This window comes from Pseudophryne corroboree, chromosome 8, assembly GCF_028390025.1.
Source record: "Pseudophryne corroboree isolate aPseCor3 chromosome 8, aPseCor3.hap2, whole genome shotgun sequence".
NCBI lineage: Eukaryota > Metazoa > Chordata > Amphibia > Anura > Myobatrachidae > Pseudophryne > Pseudophryne corroboree.
In genome coordinates this window covers 113,434,301-113,449,180 of record NC_086451.1, presented here as the reverse complement: position 1 = coordinate 113,449,180, position 14,880 = coordinate 113,434,301, and the positions used below count along the sequence as shown (strand labels likewise).

At 44.3% G+C, this 14,880-nt stretch overlaps 1 protein-coding gene across 5 annotated transcripts in view; it reads left to right on the top strand.

The window, feature by feature from the left end:
- The window catches only part of NR6A1 (nuclear receptor subfamily 6 group A member 1), a 563,603-nt gene extending 550,973 nt beyond the window's left edge, over nucleotides 1-12,630 (top strand). For 4 of the 5 annotated variants that reach the window (XM_063935585.1, XM_063935588.1, XM_063935586.1 and 1 more), the window contains one exon: nucleotides 11,332-12,630. In XM_063935585.1, the coding sequence (XP_063791655.1) occupies nucleotides 11,332-11,420 (89 nt within the window). In that variant the 3' untranslated portion in view covers nucleotides 11,421-12,630. The remainder of the gene's footprint in view (nucleotides 1-11,331) is intronic. The other variant, XM_063935584.1, reaches the window with a different exon arrangement.
- Nucleotides 12,631-14,880: the final 2,250 nt, after the last annotated feature.

The window sequence follows — 14,880 nt, the reverse complement described above, 5'->3', positions numbered from 1 at the left end:
GTGGCCCTCGTTGGCCTCTCGGACCTGACCCCCTTATGGGGTCTGCCCTCTACCTCCCGACCACTGACCTCCAAACTTCTCCCCACTATTAAATTTAACCTTAAAATTTGGGATTCCCTCTCCCTGAAGATAGGTCTTACCACTACCCCCTCGTCCTTGACCCCTATCTGGCAGAACCCTATGTTCCCTCCTGGATCCTCGACTACGAGATTCCGGACATGGATAACGCTGGGCTTCAAATTTCCGATTAATTTTGCCGATCAGGGACAATGGCTGTCCCTGCCTGACCTCCAACAGAAGACCCCTTCGTACCCACTTAACCCCTTCCAATTCCTACAAATCCGCCATTTCCTAAGTTCTCTGCCCTCCTCCGCTTTGCTTCGAGCCCTCACCCCCTTTGAAAGTTTATGCATTAACTCTCCCCTCTCCAAAGGATTGATCTCCCAACTTTACTCCCTTTTACTAGATTCTTCCCTTCCCTCCTCCCGGCCCCACGAACTCGCATGGGAACGTGATCTTGGACCTCCTCCAGAGAGCGAAGATTGGGAGGACATGAGACTGGGGATTGCTAAATGTTCTATTGCTACTGCTTTTAAGGAGACGACTTACAAAATTTACTACCGTTGGTACTACACCCCCGACAGACTTAACAAACTCTTTCCGTCCTCCTCCCCCAGTTGTTGGAGGAACTGCGGATCTAGAGGCACTATGCTACACATATGGTGGACCTGCCCGTCCATCGTTTCCTTTTGGAATCTAGTCCACTCCCTCCTTAACTCGCTTCTGGTTTCCCCCGTGCTGAAAGATCCCTGGATCTTTTTGCTGTGTTACCCTCCCCCGATGCTCAATAAATTCTCCCAAAAACTGGTTACACATATTCTAACGGCAGCGAAATCGCTGATAGCTCTTAACTGGAAGAACCCCTCCCCACCCTCTCTCCCGTCTCTTAAAACCAAAATTTGGCATATCGCGTCAATGGAGAAGATTACATATTATCTCCACGACCGGGGTCACATTTTTGAGCAGGTTTGGGCCCCCTGGCTCGCTGCTGAACGTAGATCACCGCCCCCCCCCCCCCCCCCCCCCTCTTGCTCCTAGTTCCTTCCGTAGACCCATGGGCATTGCCTACTGCTCCTCCTCCATCGCCTCCCTCCTCTTCTTCTCTTTCCTCTTCTCTCTTTTATCCTTATCTCTCATTACTCCCAAGATATGTACTGTGATTGGATTATACTGTGGTCTCCCCCCCCCCCCCCCCCGTCCCCCTCTCCCTCCTCCCCCCCCCCCCCGCCCAATTACTTACTTGATTACTATTGTTCATTTTTTTGATTATTCTCGTTGTTTATTTTAAAATTGTGGTTTCTACTGGACGTTGAGTCTTATGACCACCTGTCCCATATGTCCATGTAATGTTTGACTAACTTGTTTAACCACGTACAAATAAAGAATTTAAAAAAAAAAGAAGAAATGGACAGTTCTGAGGGTATGAGTTGGTAGGAGCAACTGGAGGATAGAAGGACCCCAAAACCACCATCATGGTGACCCCCAGGCCGGGATGTGTGAGAAAATGTGAGTCCCCCAGAGGAGAGCACTGTGGGAGAATTGGTGCCAGAGGCGAAAATCCAGGGATTCTGTAATGGCTAGGAGATTCAAGGAGTTGGGCATGAAAAGGTCATGGGTGGGGACCAGTTTTTTTACAGGCAGATCTGGCAATCCATAGGGCACAGGAAAGAGGCACTGAGTTTGTGGGATAGACGTGAATTAAATTATCAGAGTTGCCTGAATCGTTGAGGTGAGATTTATTTGGAGGACAGATTTGAAGCAAGTGTAGTGATTGTGTGGGCTCCTGAGCTAAGAAGGGAAACTCCAGGAGGTTGGCATGGAGGGAGTCTACTGTGAGGTGACAGTGGTAGGAGGGACAGTGCAGGACATACTGGTGGGGTAGTAGGACCATGTTGGGGGTGAAGTGAATAAAAATGGAGGAACAGGAGATGTGGGGGAGCGAAGCAGAGGGGTGGACGGGAGACAGAGAAGGGGATCAAGTGTGAAATGGAGGTGGATGAGACTAAGGGGAGTAGTATAGAGATGGAAACGGGGTACAAAAAAAGGATTAGTTAAACACTGAGTGAGGGAGGAAGTTAAAGAAAAGATGGGCATGGTGTGGATGAGGGAAATAGTGGGAGGAAGAGTGGAAGTAGAAATGGAGGCTGCATGAAATAGAAGGTGTGGTGTGGATGACTGGTGGTCAGGAGACCGCTGGAATGCCGGCAGCGGAATGCCAGTGGCGCGCGGGGGGGGGGGGGGGGGAGCGCAAAAAGCCCCTTGCGTTCTCCACGCTGCGGGTTCAGTGGCGACCTGTGGTCACCACAGGTTCTATTCCCGCTCTATGGGTGTCGTGGACACCCACTACTGGGAATAGTCACTGTCGGTAGACATGCCATCAATAGTTCCCTGTTGGTCGGTAGCGGAAGGTATTGTGACCGGTGGTCTCGTGACAGAACTAAATCTCAAAATAGAGACAGAGTATAAATGTGTAGGAACAATGTCAATAGTTTATTATTAAGTGAAATATTTTATGGGTGCAGAAATTATACATTAAAGTAGACAATATTAGAAGTGAGAGGATTGGAGGCTAGGCCAAAAAGCAGTGGTAATTCAGACAGGATTTTCGTAGTAGTAGTTAAATGTTATATTTATATTAATACACACCTTGATTGTTATATCTGCCATGCCATTACCTCTGTGTTTTTAGAAGTGCAGTTCCTTATTTTTATGTATATTGCATTATCTTCATTGGATGTGTTAGTGAGCATCCACAAGCTCACATTCAGCTGCTGCAGCTGTTGTTATTTATTACCATTCACAAGTTTTTTTATAAACCATATTAGCACCTGAAATAATTTTTTTATAGACAGAGGGGAACTAGAAGATATGTATTGAATTAATTGCCCAATATCTCAACATGTGTGGTCAGCAATACAAGCTGCTGGGATACTACTACTTCAGACTATGGGGGGGTATCCAATTAGCTGCTGTAATTTACTGCAGCTTATTGGTTTGCTGGGTGCTTTCCAATTACCCCCAATGTGGCGAGCTCCTCCCCCCAATGCCGGCACTTATCAGGGATAATCTACCATAAGTACCACGAAAATACATAGGTCCGCGGCTTTTCGTGGGATCTATGTACTTTCTAGCGAAAAACTGGTATTTCTCTTACGTCCTAGAGGATGCTGGGGACTCGGTAAGGACCATGGGGAATAGACGGGCTCCGCAGGAGACATGGGCACTAAAAAGAACTTTAAATATGGGTGTGCACTGGCTCCTCCCTCTATGCCCCTCCTCCAGACCTCAGTTTGATACTGTGCTCAGAGGAGTCTGGGTGCATTACAGGGAGCTCTCCTGAGTTTCCTGAAAGAAAGAATTTTGTTAGGTTTTTTATTTTCAGGGAGCACTGCTGGCAACAGACTCCCTGCATCGAGGGACTGAGGGGAGAGAAGCAGACCTACTTAAGTGATAGGCTCTGCTTCTTAGGCTACTGGACACCATTAGCTCCAGAGGGAGTCGGAACGCAGGTCTCTCCTCGCTGTTCGTCCCGGAGCCGCGCCGCCGTCCTCCTCACAGAGCCGGAAGAGAGAAGCCGGGTGAGTATAAGAAGATAAGAAGACTTCAGAGGCGGCAGAAGACTTCAGATCTTAACTGAGCTAACGCGCAGCGGTAACGATGCGCGCCATTGCTCCCACACAGAACACACACGACAGGCACCGATGGGTGCAGGGCGCAGGGGGGGGCGCCCTGGGCAGCAATTTACACCTCTGGGACTGGTAAAACTAGATATATTGGCTCAGATATATGAGTATCCCCCGCCAGTTTTTGAATGGATTCGAGCGGGACCGAAGCCCGCCACTGAGGGGGTGAAGCTTGATCCTCAGCACTCACCAGCGCCATTTTCTCCACAGCACACGCTGAGAAGCTGGCTCCCCGGACTCTCCCCTGCTGAACACGGTGACAGAGGGGTTTAAAGAAGGGGGGGGGGCACATAATTTGGCGCAATCAATCAATATATATATATATATATATATATATATATATATATAAAAAGCGCTATCTGGGAATTTTTTCCAAAGTCATTGGCACTGGGTGTGTGCTGGCATACTCTCTCTCTGTCTCTCCTAAGGGCCTTGTGGGGGAACTGTCTCCAGATTAGAGATTTCCCTGAGTGTGTGGGGTGTCGGTACGCGTGTGTCGGCATGTCTGAAGCGGAAGGCTTTTCTTGGGAGGAGGTGGAGCAATGAGTATGGTGTATCCGTCGGCAACGCCGACACCTGACTGGGTGGATATGTGGAATGTTTTAAATGCAAATGTGAATTTATTACACAAGAGGTTGGACAAAGCAGAGTCCAGGGAATGTACAGGGAGTCTAGCCCTGTCTTTTACTATGTTGCAGGGACCTTCTGGGTCTCAAAAGCGCCCACTATCCCAAGTTGTAGACACGGATACCGACACGGATTCTGACTCCAGTATCGACTATGATGATGCGAAGTTGCAGCCAAAATTGGCTAAAAGTATTCATTTTATGATTATTGCAATAAAGGAGGTGTTGCATATCACTGATGACCCCTCTGTCCCTGACACGAGGGTGCGCATGTATAAGGAAAAGAAACCTGAGGTAACCTTTCCCCCATCTCATGAGCTGAACGAGTTATTTGAAAAGGCTTGGGAATCTCCAGACAAAAAACTGCAGATTCCCAAAAGGATTCTTATGGCGTATCTTTTCCCGGCTAAGGACAGGATACGGTGGGAATCCTCCCCAAGGGTGGACAAAGCGTTGACACGCTTATCCAAAAAGGTAGCGCTGCCATCTCAAGATACCGCAACCCTCAAGGATCCTGCTGATCGCAGGCAGGTGACTACCTTGAAGTCAATTTACACACATACTGGTACCTTACTCAGACCGGCGACAGCGTCGGCTTGGGTTTGTAGTGCTGTAGCAGCGTGGACAGATACCTTATCTGCTGATATAGAAACGCTGGATAAGGAAACCATTTTATTGACCCTGGGTCATATTAAAGATGCTGTCCTATATATGAGAGATGCTCAGAGAGACGTTGGCCTACTGGGTTCCAGAGCCAACGCAATGGCGATTTCTGCTAGACGAGCCCTATGGACCCGACAATGGACGGGTGATACCGACTCGAAGAGGCATATGGAGGTTTTGCCTTACAAGGGTGAGGAATTGTTTGGGGAAGGTCTCACGGACCTAGTTTCCACAGCTACGGCAGGTAAATCAACTTTTTTGCCTTATGTTTCCTCACAGCCTAAGAGGAATGCAGTCCTTTCGGTCGCATAAACCCAAGAGAGTACGGGGATCTTCCTTTCTTGCCAGAGGTAAGGGCAGGGGGAAAAAGCTGCCAACCACAGCTAGTTCCCAGGAGCAGAAGTCCTCCCCGGCCTCTACAAAATCGACCGCATGACGCTGGGGCTCCACTGAGGGAGTCCACCCCAGTGGGGGCACGTCTTCGACTTTTCAGCCACGTCTGGGTTCACTCACAGGTGGATCCCTGGGCAATAGAAATTGTTTCCCAGGGTTACAAGCTGGAATTCGAAGAGGTGCCTCCTCGCCGGTTTTTAAAATCGGCCCTACCGGCTTCTCCCCCAGAGAGGGAGATAGTTTTAAATGCAATTCAAAAATTGTGTCTTCAACAAGTGGTGGTCAAAGTTCCCCTGCTTCAGCAGGGGATGGGGTATTACTCAACCCTGTTTGTAGTCCCGAAACCGGACGGTTCGGTCAGACCCATTTTAAATTTAAAATCCTTAAACCTATACTTAAAAAGGTTCAAGTTCAAGATGGAATCGCTCAGAACGGTCATCGCCAGCCTGGAAGGGGGGGATTATATGGTGTCCCTGGACTGCATACCTTCCAGTCTCCATATATCCGCCTCATCAGGCGTTCCTGAGATTTGCTGTACAGGATTGTAATTACCAATTTCAGACGTTGCCGTTTGGCCTTTCCCCGGCCCCGAGGATTTTCACCACGGTAATGGTGGAAATGATGGTGCTCCTGCGCAAGCAGGGTGTCACAATTATCCCGTGCTTGGACGATCTCCTAATAAAAGCGAGATCAAGAGAGCAGTTGCTGAACAGAGTATCACTTTCCCTGAGGGTGTTGCAGCAGCACGGCTGGATTCTCAATATCCTGAAGTCACAGTTGGTTCCAACGACCCGTTTGCCTTTCTTAGGCATGATTCTGGATACAGACCATAAAAGGGTTTATCTCCTAATGGAAAAGGCCCAAGAACTCATGAATTTGGTCAGGGACCTCTTGAAGCAAAAAAGGGTGTCGGTGCATCACTGCACTCGAGTTCTGGGAAAGATGGTGGCGTCTTACGAGGCCATTCCATTCGGCAGGTTCCATGGGAGGACTTTTCAATGGGACCTTCTGGACAAGTGGTCCGGGTCACATCTACAGATTCATCAGATGATCAGCCTGTCCCCCAGGGCCAGGGTATCTCTCCTTTGGTGGCTGCAGAGCGCTCACCTTCTAGAGGGTCGCAAGTTCGGCATTCAGGACTGGGTTCTGGTAACCACGGACGCGAGTGTCCGAGGTTGGGGAGCAGTTACACAGGGAAGAAACTTCCAAGGTCTCTGGTCAAGCCAGGAGGCTTGTCTTCACATCAACGTTGGAGTTAAGGGCCATATACAACGGCCTTCGTCAAGCGGAGAATTTGCTTCGCGACCTACCGGTTCTGATTCAGTCAGACAACATCACCGCAGTGGCTCATGTAAACCGCCAAGGCGGAACAAGGAGCAAAGTGGCAATGGCAGAAGCCACCAGGATTCTTCGCTGGGCGGAAAATCATGTAAGCGCTCTGACAGCAGTCTTCATTCCGGGAGTGGACAACTGGGAAGCAGACTTCCTCAGCAGACACGATCTACATCCAGGAGAGTGGGGACTTCATCAGGATGTCTTCGCAGAGATTGCAAGTCAGTGGGGACTGCCTCAGATAGACATGATGGCGTCACGCCTCAACAAGAAACTACCGAGGTATTGCGCCAGGTCAAGGGACCCTCAGGCGGTGGCAGTGGACACCCTGGTGACACCATGGGTGCTCCAGTCGGTCTATGTGTTTCCTCCTCTTCCTCTCATCTCCAAGATATTGAGAATCATAAGACGAAGAGGAGCACAGACAATTCTCATTGTTCCAGATTGGCCTTGAAGGGCCTGGTATCCGGATCTGCAGGAAATGCTCACAGAAGATCCATGGCCTCTTCCTCTAAGAGAGGACCTGTTACAACAGGGGCCCTGTCTGTTCCAAGACTTACCGCGGCTGCGTTTGACGCCGGATCCTAGCGGAAAAGGGCATTCAGGATGAGGTCATTCCTACTCTGATAAAGGCTAGGAAGGACGTGACAGCAAAACATTATCACTATATATCGCGAAAATATGTATCTTGGTGTGAGTCCAGAAATGCTCCTCCGGAAGAATTCCATCTGGGCCGTTTCCTTCACTTCCTACAGCCTGGAGTGAATTTGGGCCTAAAATTAGGCTCCATTAAGGTTCAGATTTCGGCCCTATCCATTTTTTTTCAGAAGGAATTGGCTTCTATCCCAGAAGTACAGACCTTTGTGAAGGGAGTGCTGCATATCCAGCCTCCTTTTGTACCTCCAGTGGCACCCTGGGACCTTAACGTGGTGTTGTGGTTCCTTAAGTCTTACTGGTTTGAGCCTCTTAAAAAGGTGGAATTAAAGTTTCTCACTTGGAAAGTGGTCAAGCTGTTGGCCTTGGCATCGGCAAGGCGAGTGTTGGAGTTGGCGGCTTTATCGCACAAAAGCCCCTATCTGATTTTCCATGTGGATAGAGCGGAGTTGCGGACTCCTCAATTTTTGCCCAAGGTGGTTTCATCTTTTCATATGAACCAACCTATTGTGGTGCCTGTGGCTATGCGGGACTTGGAGGATTCCGAGTTCCTTGATGTGGTCAGGGCTTTGAAAATGTATGTGGCCAGAACGGCTCGGGTTAGGAAAACAGAGGCACTGTTTGTCCTGTATGCAGCCAACAAGGTTGGCGCTCCTGCTTCTAAGCAGACTATTGCTCGCTGGATCTGTAACACGATTCAGCAGGCTCAATCTACGGCTAGATTGCCGTTACCGAATATTGTAAAGGCCCATTCCACTAGGAAGGTGGGTTCTTCTTGAGCGGCTGCCCGAGGTGTCTCGGCATTACAGTTTTGCCGAGCGGCGACTTGGTCGGGTTCAAACACTTTTGCAAAGTTCTACAAGTTTGATACCCTGGCTGATGAGGACCTCCTGTTTGCTCAATCGGTGCTGCAGAGTCATCCGCACACTCTCCGCCCGTTTTGGAGCTTTGGTATAATTCCCATGGTTCTTACGGAGTCCCCAGCATCCTCTAGGACGTAAGAGAAAATAAGATTTTAAACCTACCGGTAAATCTTTTTCTCCTAGTCCGTAGAGGATGCTGGGCGCCCGTCCCAGTGCGGACTAAATTCTGCAAGACTTGTATATAGTTTTTGCTTACATAAGGGTTATGTTACAGTTTTGATCAGTCTCGGGCTGATGCTGTTTTGTTTCATACTGTTAACTGGTTCGTATATTCCATGTTATACGGTGTGGATGGTGTGGGCTGGTTTGTATCTTGCCCTTAGATTAACAAAATCCTTTCCTCGTACTGTCCGTCTCCTCTGGGCACAGTTTCTCTAACTGAGGTCTGGAGGAGGGGCATAGAGGGAGGAGCCAGTGCACACCCATATCTAAAGTTCTTTTTAGTGCCCATGTCTCCTGCGGAGCCCGTCTATTCCCCATGGTCCTTACGGAGTCCCCAGCATCCTCTACGGACTAGGAGAAAAAGATTTACTGGTAGGTTTAAAATCTTTTTTTTTTTTTCAAGGGACCTTACTAGATAGGGTGATAAAAAAAATATGAAAAACACATTTTTCACGCCTGCGCCACTTTTGCGGGTAATTGGATACCCCTTATGGCCCAAATGTAAAAGCCTGAGATATGCCTGTACCAGTGCAACTCTGGCAAGATAGACACTAGCTATAAAACAACTATTACTTTGCCTTTAAAAGGAATTATGGTTTTAAATCTAGCAGCTATCTCATATAAAAATCACACCAGTGCTCGCAAATCACAGGCTATTATATACGTACCCATTGGGCACTCAGGGGCTCTGCTTTTACGGCACACGCGCAACGTAAGCCCACATGGAAACCCCGTTGTTATTCAGCGCAGAAGACGTGCGGATACAGATTATCTAAACTGAACTCACTTTTTATAACTTTTTCTTTTTAGATTTTAATGTATGTCTGATCTTAAAGTATTGCATATAAAGACAAGGTGATACATATCAGTACTGGTATTGTAGTAAAAAAATTTACACTTATAATAACCAATTAGTTAATCCAGGACGGTAGGTATCACGGATAAAATACAGTGAATTTAATAAACACAATAACTTTAAAACATAAATACCATTAAAACAATACTAATTAGCAAGGTGGATTCATACAGTATGACACAATCATTTGGCTCCTTAATAATGGCAAGATCATACCCCAGCTAGGACTTCCTCTGGAATAGGATCCACAATTGATAATTGGAGGTGATAAATGAATACCGCTAGAGTCCTATTTGATCCCCATTTCTGCATAGCATTGTGCAATGGTTTGGTAGCTAGGGGTGGCTCCGGTGCCTCCGTAAGTGGCAAAAAGTCCAGAGAAAGATGCGGTCAAATTATTACCGGGTTAGATCAAATAAATGAGCATCCAAATGATGGTTAAGAGATTCTCCAATGTTGTGTAATAGTATTCTCCAAGCTCAACACGTTTCACTGACCCAGCTTCTTCAGGAGCATGCTTAACCATCATTTGGATGCTCATTTATTTGATCTGACCCGGTAATAATTGGACCTCATCTTTCTCTGGACTTTTTGCCACTTACATAGTAACATAGTATCTGAGGTTGAAAAAAGACAATTGTCCATCGAGTTCAACCTATTTGTGGTCTCCTATGCATGATGATTTGACTAAAATTTCTGACTGATGCTGCTGTCAGCCGTTGCATTTTATCCCTATTTATAGTAACTATAATGCATGACTATGCACCATACCCCTGGATATCCTTATCCATTAGGAATTTATCTAACCCATTCTTAAAGGTGTTGACAGATTCCGCCATTACAACTCCCTCGGGCAGGGAATTCCAAACACGTATTGTCCTTACCGTGAAAAAGCCTTTACGCCGTATTGTGCGGAATCTCCTCTCCTCTAACCTGAGCGAGTGTCCACGAGTTCTCTGTGTTGATCTAACCAAAAACAGGTCCCGCGCAAGCTCTGTGTATTGTCCCCTTATATATTTGTAGATGTTGATCATATCCTCTCTTAGTCTCCGCTTTTCCAATGTAAACATGCCTAGTCTTTCAAGCCTTTCCTTGTATTCCATCGTCTCCATGCCCTTAATTAGTTTGGTCGCCCTCCTCTGTACCTTTTCAAGCTCCAGGATATCCTTTTTGTAGTACGGTGCCCAGAATTGTACACAGTATTCAAGGTGTGGCCTCACTAGTGATTTATATAACGGGAGTATAATACTCTCGTCCCTAGCATCAATACCCGTTTTATGCATGCTAATATCTTATTAGCCTTCTTTGCTGCAGTCCTACTTTGGGTACTACTGCTTAGCTTGCTATCTATGAGGACACCTAAGTCCTTTTCCAGTACAGAATCCCCTAATACGGAGGAACCGGAGCCACCCCTAGCCACCAAACCATTGCACAATGCCATGCAGAAATGGGGATCAATTAGGACTCTAGCGGTATTCATTAATCACCTCCAATTACCAATTGTGGATCCTATTCCAGAGGAAGTCCTAGCTGGGGTATGATCTTGCCATTACTAAGTAGCCATATGATTGTGTGATACTGTATGAATCCACCTTGCTAATTAGTATTGTTTTAATGGTATTTATGTTTTAAAGTTATTGGGGGGAATTCAAATGTTTGAAAAGTCGTTTGGGTGTCTGTTTTTTCTTGTCTATTAGATAGGAAAAAGCAGACACCCAACTGACTTTTCAAACATTTGAATTCCCCCCATTGTGTTTATTAAATTCACTATATTTTATCCATGATACCTACTGTCCTGGATTAATTAATTGGTTATTAGAAGTGTAAAAATTCTTACTACATAACCAGCGCTGATATATATCATCTTGTCTTTATATTCTATATCTTTTTTGGAGTTTACCAACTATATCAGCTGCTAGTGACAGCGCACTCACTTATTTTCTATTGCTTAAAGTATTTAATGTTTTGTTCTTCCACAGGAAAGCTGGTGAATGTACCTCTGGAACAACTACCGCTTCTATTTAAAGCATTTCTACACTCGTGCAAAACTAGCGCTAGCAAAGAGTGAGCGTCAACAGGAGTACGGCTGCAAAGATGGCTGATTTGCATCAGTTGAAGAAAAAATATAAAAAAAGACAATTACTAATCCCTTCATGGGAGTGAAAAAAAAGTTTGCTTTTTTTTTTTTTTTTAAACTCATTTCTAATCTATTTATTTCCTGACAGAGTTGATTGTATTATCTTCAACACGGGTGCACAAACATGAATGCAGTTGTTGCATTTTGTTGCTGTTTACAGATTTAGGAATTTTTAACGCCTTTATATGGAAGGGACTCTCTTCCGGTATGGAAGGAGTTCCAAATCGTTACAGTGTTGCCATTTGTTTTTTACTTTGTACTTTTTAGATTTAGGTGTTTCTCTTGTTGGGAGTGGGTTGTAGTGTCTGAGAAAAGAAAACTACCTCAATTAAATGTTTTGTTGTTTTTTTAATGTTTTTTTTTTTTTTTTTAAATAGAGATTTTTGGTTTTGACTGTGCAGAAGGACACATTATGTTGACGAAAGGAATGCTGAGATGAAAAACGTGATTCCGCTATGTAGCTGTGTTTTGATTGGCAGTACATTTTTTGCAGTGTCTGGCTTTACAGTTTAGCAACTAGTTACAGTATGTTCCTTTCACACCAATTACACTGAAGTCTGCAACTACTTTGACAGCATAAGGGACCGATACAGTGGGCATCTATCATGCCAGTTCCCCGTTCTGCTGATGTCAGAGTTGAGTCATCGGCAAAATCCTTCATTCAATGTTTCCGACTTAGAAATTAACAGAACCGGCGAGTTGTGGATTTTCAATATATAGGATTTTCCTGATCCCTGAGAAATCGACGATCATCACAGTCTGATTGGCATCAAGGCATAGATGTATGGCCTGCATCAGATAATTATATGGCTATACACAGTCTGATAAATTATGTGCACTCTTGTTTCAGCCAAACCTAGTTATTTGGGTTCATCAGTACAGATGACCATTTAAGACTTATGTATGTATGTATATATATATATATATATATATATATATATATATATATATACTGCATTTCAAGCCTTTAGAATTAAGTACTAATGTTGAGCCAGTACTATATAAGACCTGGAGGATTTTTCAAAGTTACATTAGATATTAGTGTGTGTAATACTAATCATGGAATTTGTATATATGTGTGTGTGTCTGTGTGTCTATGTATATGTATGTGTATGTATATATATATATATATATATATATATATATAGCAATTGTGAAATTGACGGCTAAGGGTTGTTATAACACCCCTATTACCATAATACCATATATTGGTATAACAGAATATGATAATTCATTAAAAAAAAACAGTAAGTTCCAATACACGTTTATTAAAATTCATAAAAAAACCATCAGTGTCCGTAATGGTATAAAAGTTATTTGGTCATTTTACCCCCTATAAATATCCAGTGGGTTTCCATTTAAGACCAAGTGTACAGATATTTCTTTTGCAAACTCCTCCTTCTAGAACTGTACATTGGAGGTCATATCACAAAAAGACGGATAACCCAATGTGTTTCATCCCATACAGAGACTTCATCAGGGGTATATCTCACTTAGGTAGTTACCATTAACAATTAGAGTGGAGGACACAATTTCTCTTGGACAATCACATTAATCAAATGAGTCTCACAGTATTAAACTTGTGACCGATAATGCCTGATAAGTTCTAAAAGCATGCGTATTATACAGATGGGTCCACGGTTATCTTGGCTAGTTTGCTGCGCCTAGGCACAACGTGGTTTATTAACATAAACCCTTCATCTATTGTTCTCAGCTGCAATACAATAGAGAGAACAATACAGCAGGGAATTCAGTCATTACAGCAGGGGATTAAGTCCGACTGGCCAGTCTCAGTTAATCCTATTAAAGGTCAAGATAAACATGGACCCATCTGTACTTAGAAACTCAGATTTAATAGGTGGTTTCAATAGTATTCAACCATCTGGTAGAAAGTGTTCAACACTTGTGATACTAGGATGCACAACACTTTCTACCAGATGGAACCTACTGATTGTTTTTTTTATGAATTATCATATTCTGTTATATCAATATATATGGCTTGATTGTAATAGAGGTGTTATAACAACCCTTAGGCGCCAATTTCACTATTGCTACTGTTTGGTTCTTTCCAACAGGGGGCTTAGTGAAATATGGCAGCCTGCTGAATTTTCACCTATTTTCAGCCTAAATAGCGCAGAAAGAGAGTTTTGTGTTTATATATATATATATATATATATATATATAGATGAGGATAAGAGGCGGCACTCAAGCAGACGTCTTAAGCAGGTAACAACGTGGTCAGTTTATTCCATTATTTGGAATAAACTGAACACGTTGTTACCTGCTTAAGACGCCTGCTTGAGTGCCGCCTCTTTTCCTCATCAGTATCCAGAGGTATTTGCCTCCAGGAGGGCACCGCAGCATCTATAACCGTTAAGAGAGAGTGCCAGGCATACAGTACATTATATATATATATATATATAGAAATAATATATACATGCTGTGGCTCGGCTTGGTAGTGCCAAGCATCTTTATTTGTGACTTTTTCCATTAAAACGTGTCATATTCGAAAAACAATGTGAATAGGACACACAGGCAGCTTATGGATATTCTGTGTATGAAATGGTACGCTGCAATGTTTTCCTAGAATAACACTGTAACGTACAAGTTCGTATGCAGATACAGCCACAAACGCACAGAGAATATAGGCATGCCGCATATCATTTAAATCAGCAGAGTCTGTCTGCATATTTTCAAGGGACAAAAAGACGTCTGACACTAATGTAGTTGGACAGGACTTGTCAGCTCACTGACGCCAGGCATCTCCCATTATGTGGCGTATTAAGGCAAGATGTACGAGGAAACATCTGTGTGTGTGTGTGTGTATATATATATATATATATATATATATATATATATATATATATGCTGCATATTGCAAAAGCCAGACACTGTATAAAACTTTTTGTCCTTGATTGAGACACGAGAGTTTGATCCCCGATTGTAAGGACTGATTGATAAGCAAATAGTACCTCTTGGAATCTAGTGGTTTTCTCAGCATTTTTCATCCTAAATAGACCAGAAGTAGAAGTTTGATCTGTGTAGTGCAATGCCTGCCCCTGGTACTGAATGTGTTAACAGTACACAGCAGGTTAAACACTTTTTGCTGCAGTTCTATTTGGCATTCATTATACAAGATGGGATTGTGACCTAAGCAGCACACAGTTTTTAAAAGGAAAGCAGCAGTATACATTTTTTACACGCACGCACGCACGCACGCACGCACGCACACACACACACACACACACACACACACACATATATAATTATACATATAAAAATAAATAAAATATAGATAATTCAATTAGAAAGTTATTTTTAATGTATGGCTTTGCAGTGGTATCATTTCATTTTCTAAGACCTCTCTATTGGCCTTACTAACATTAGGGCC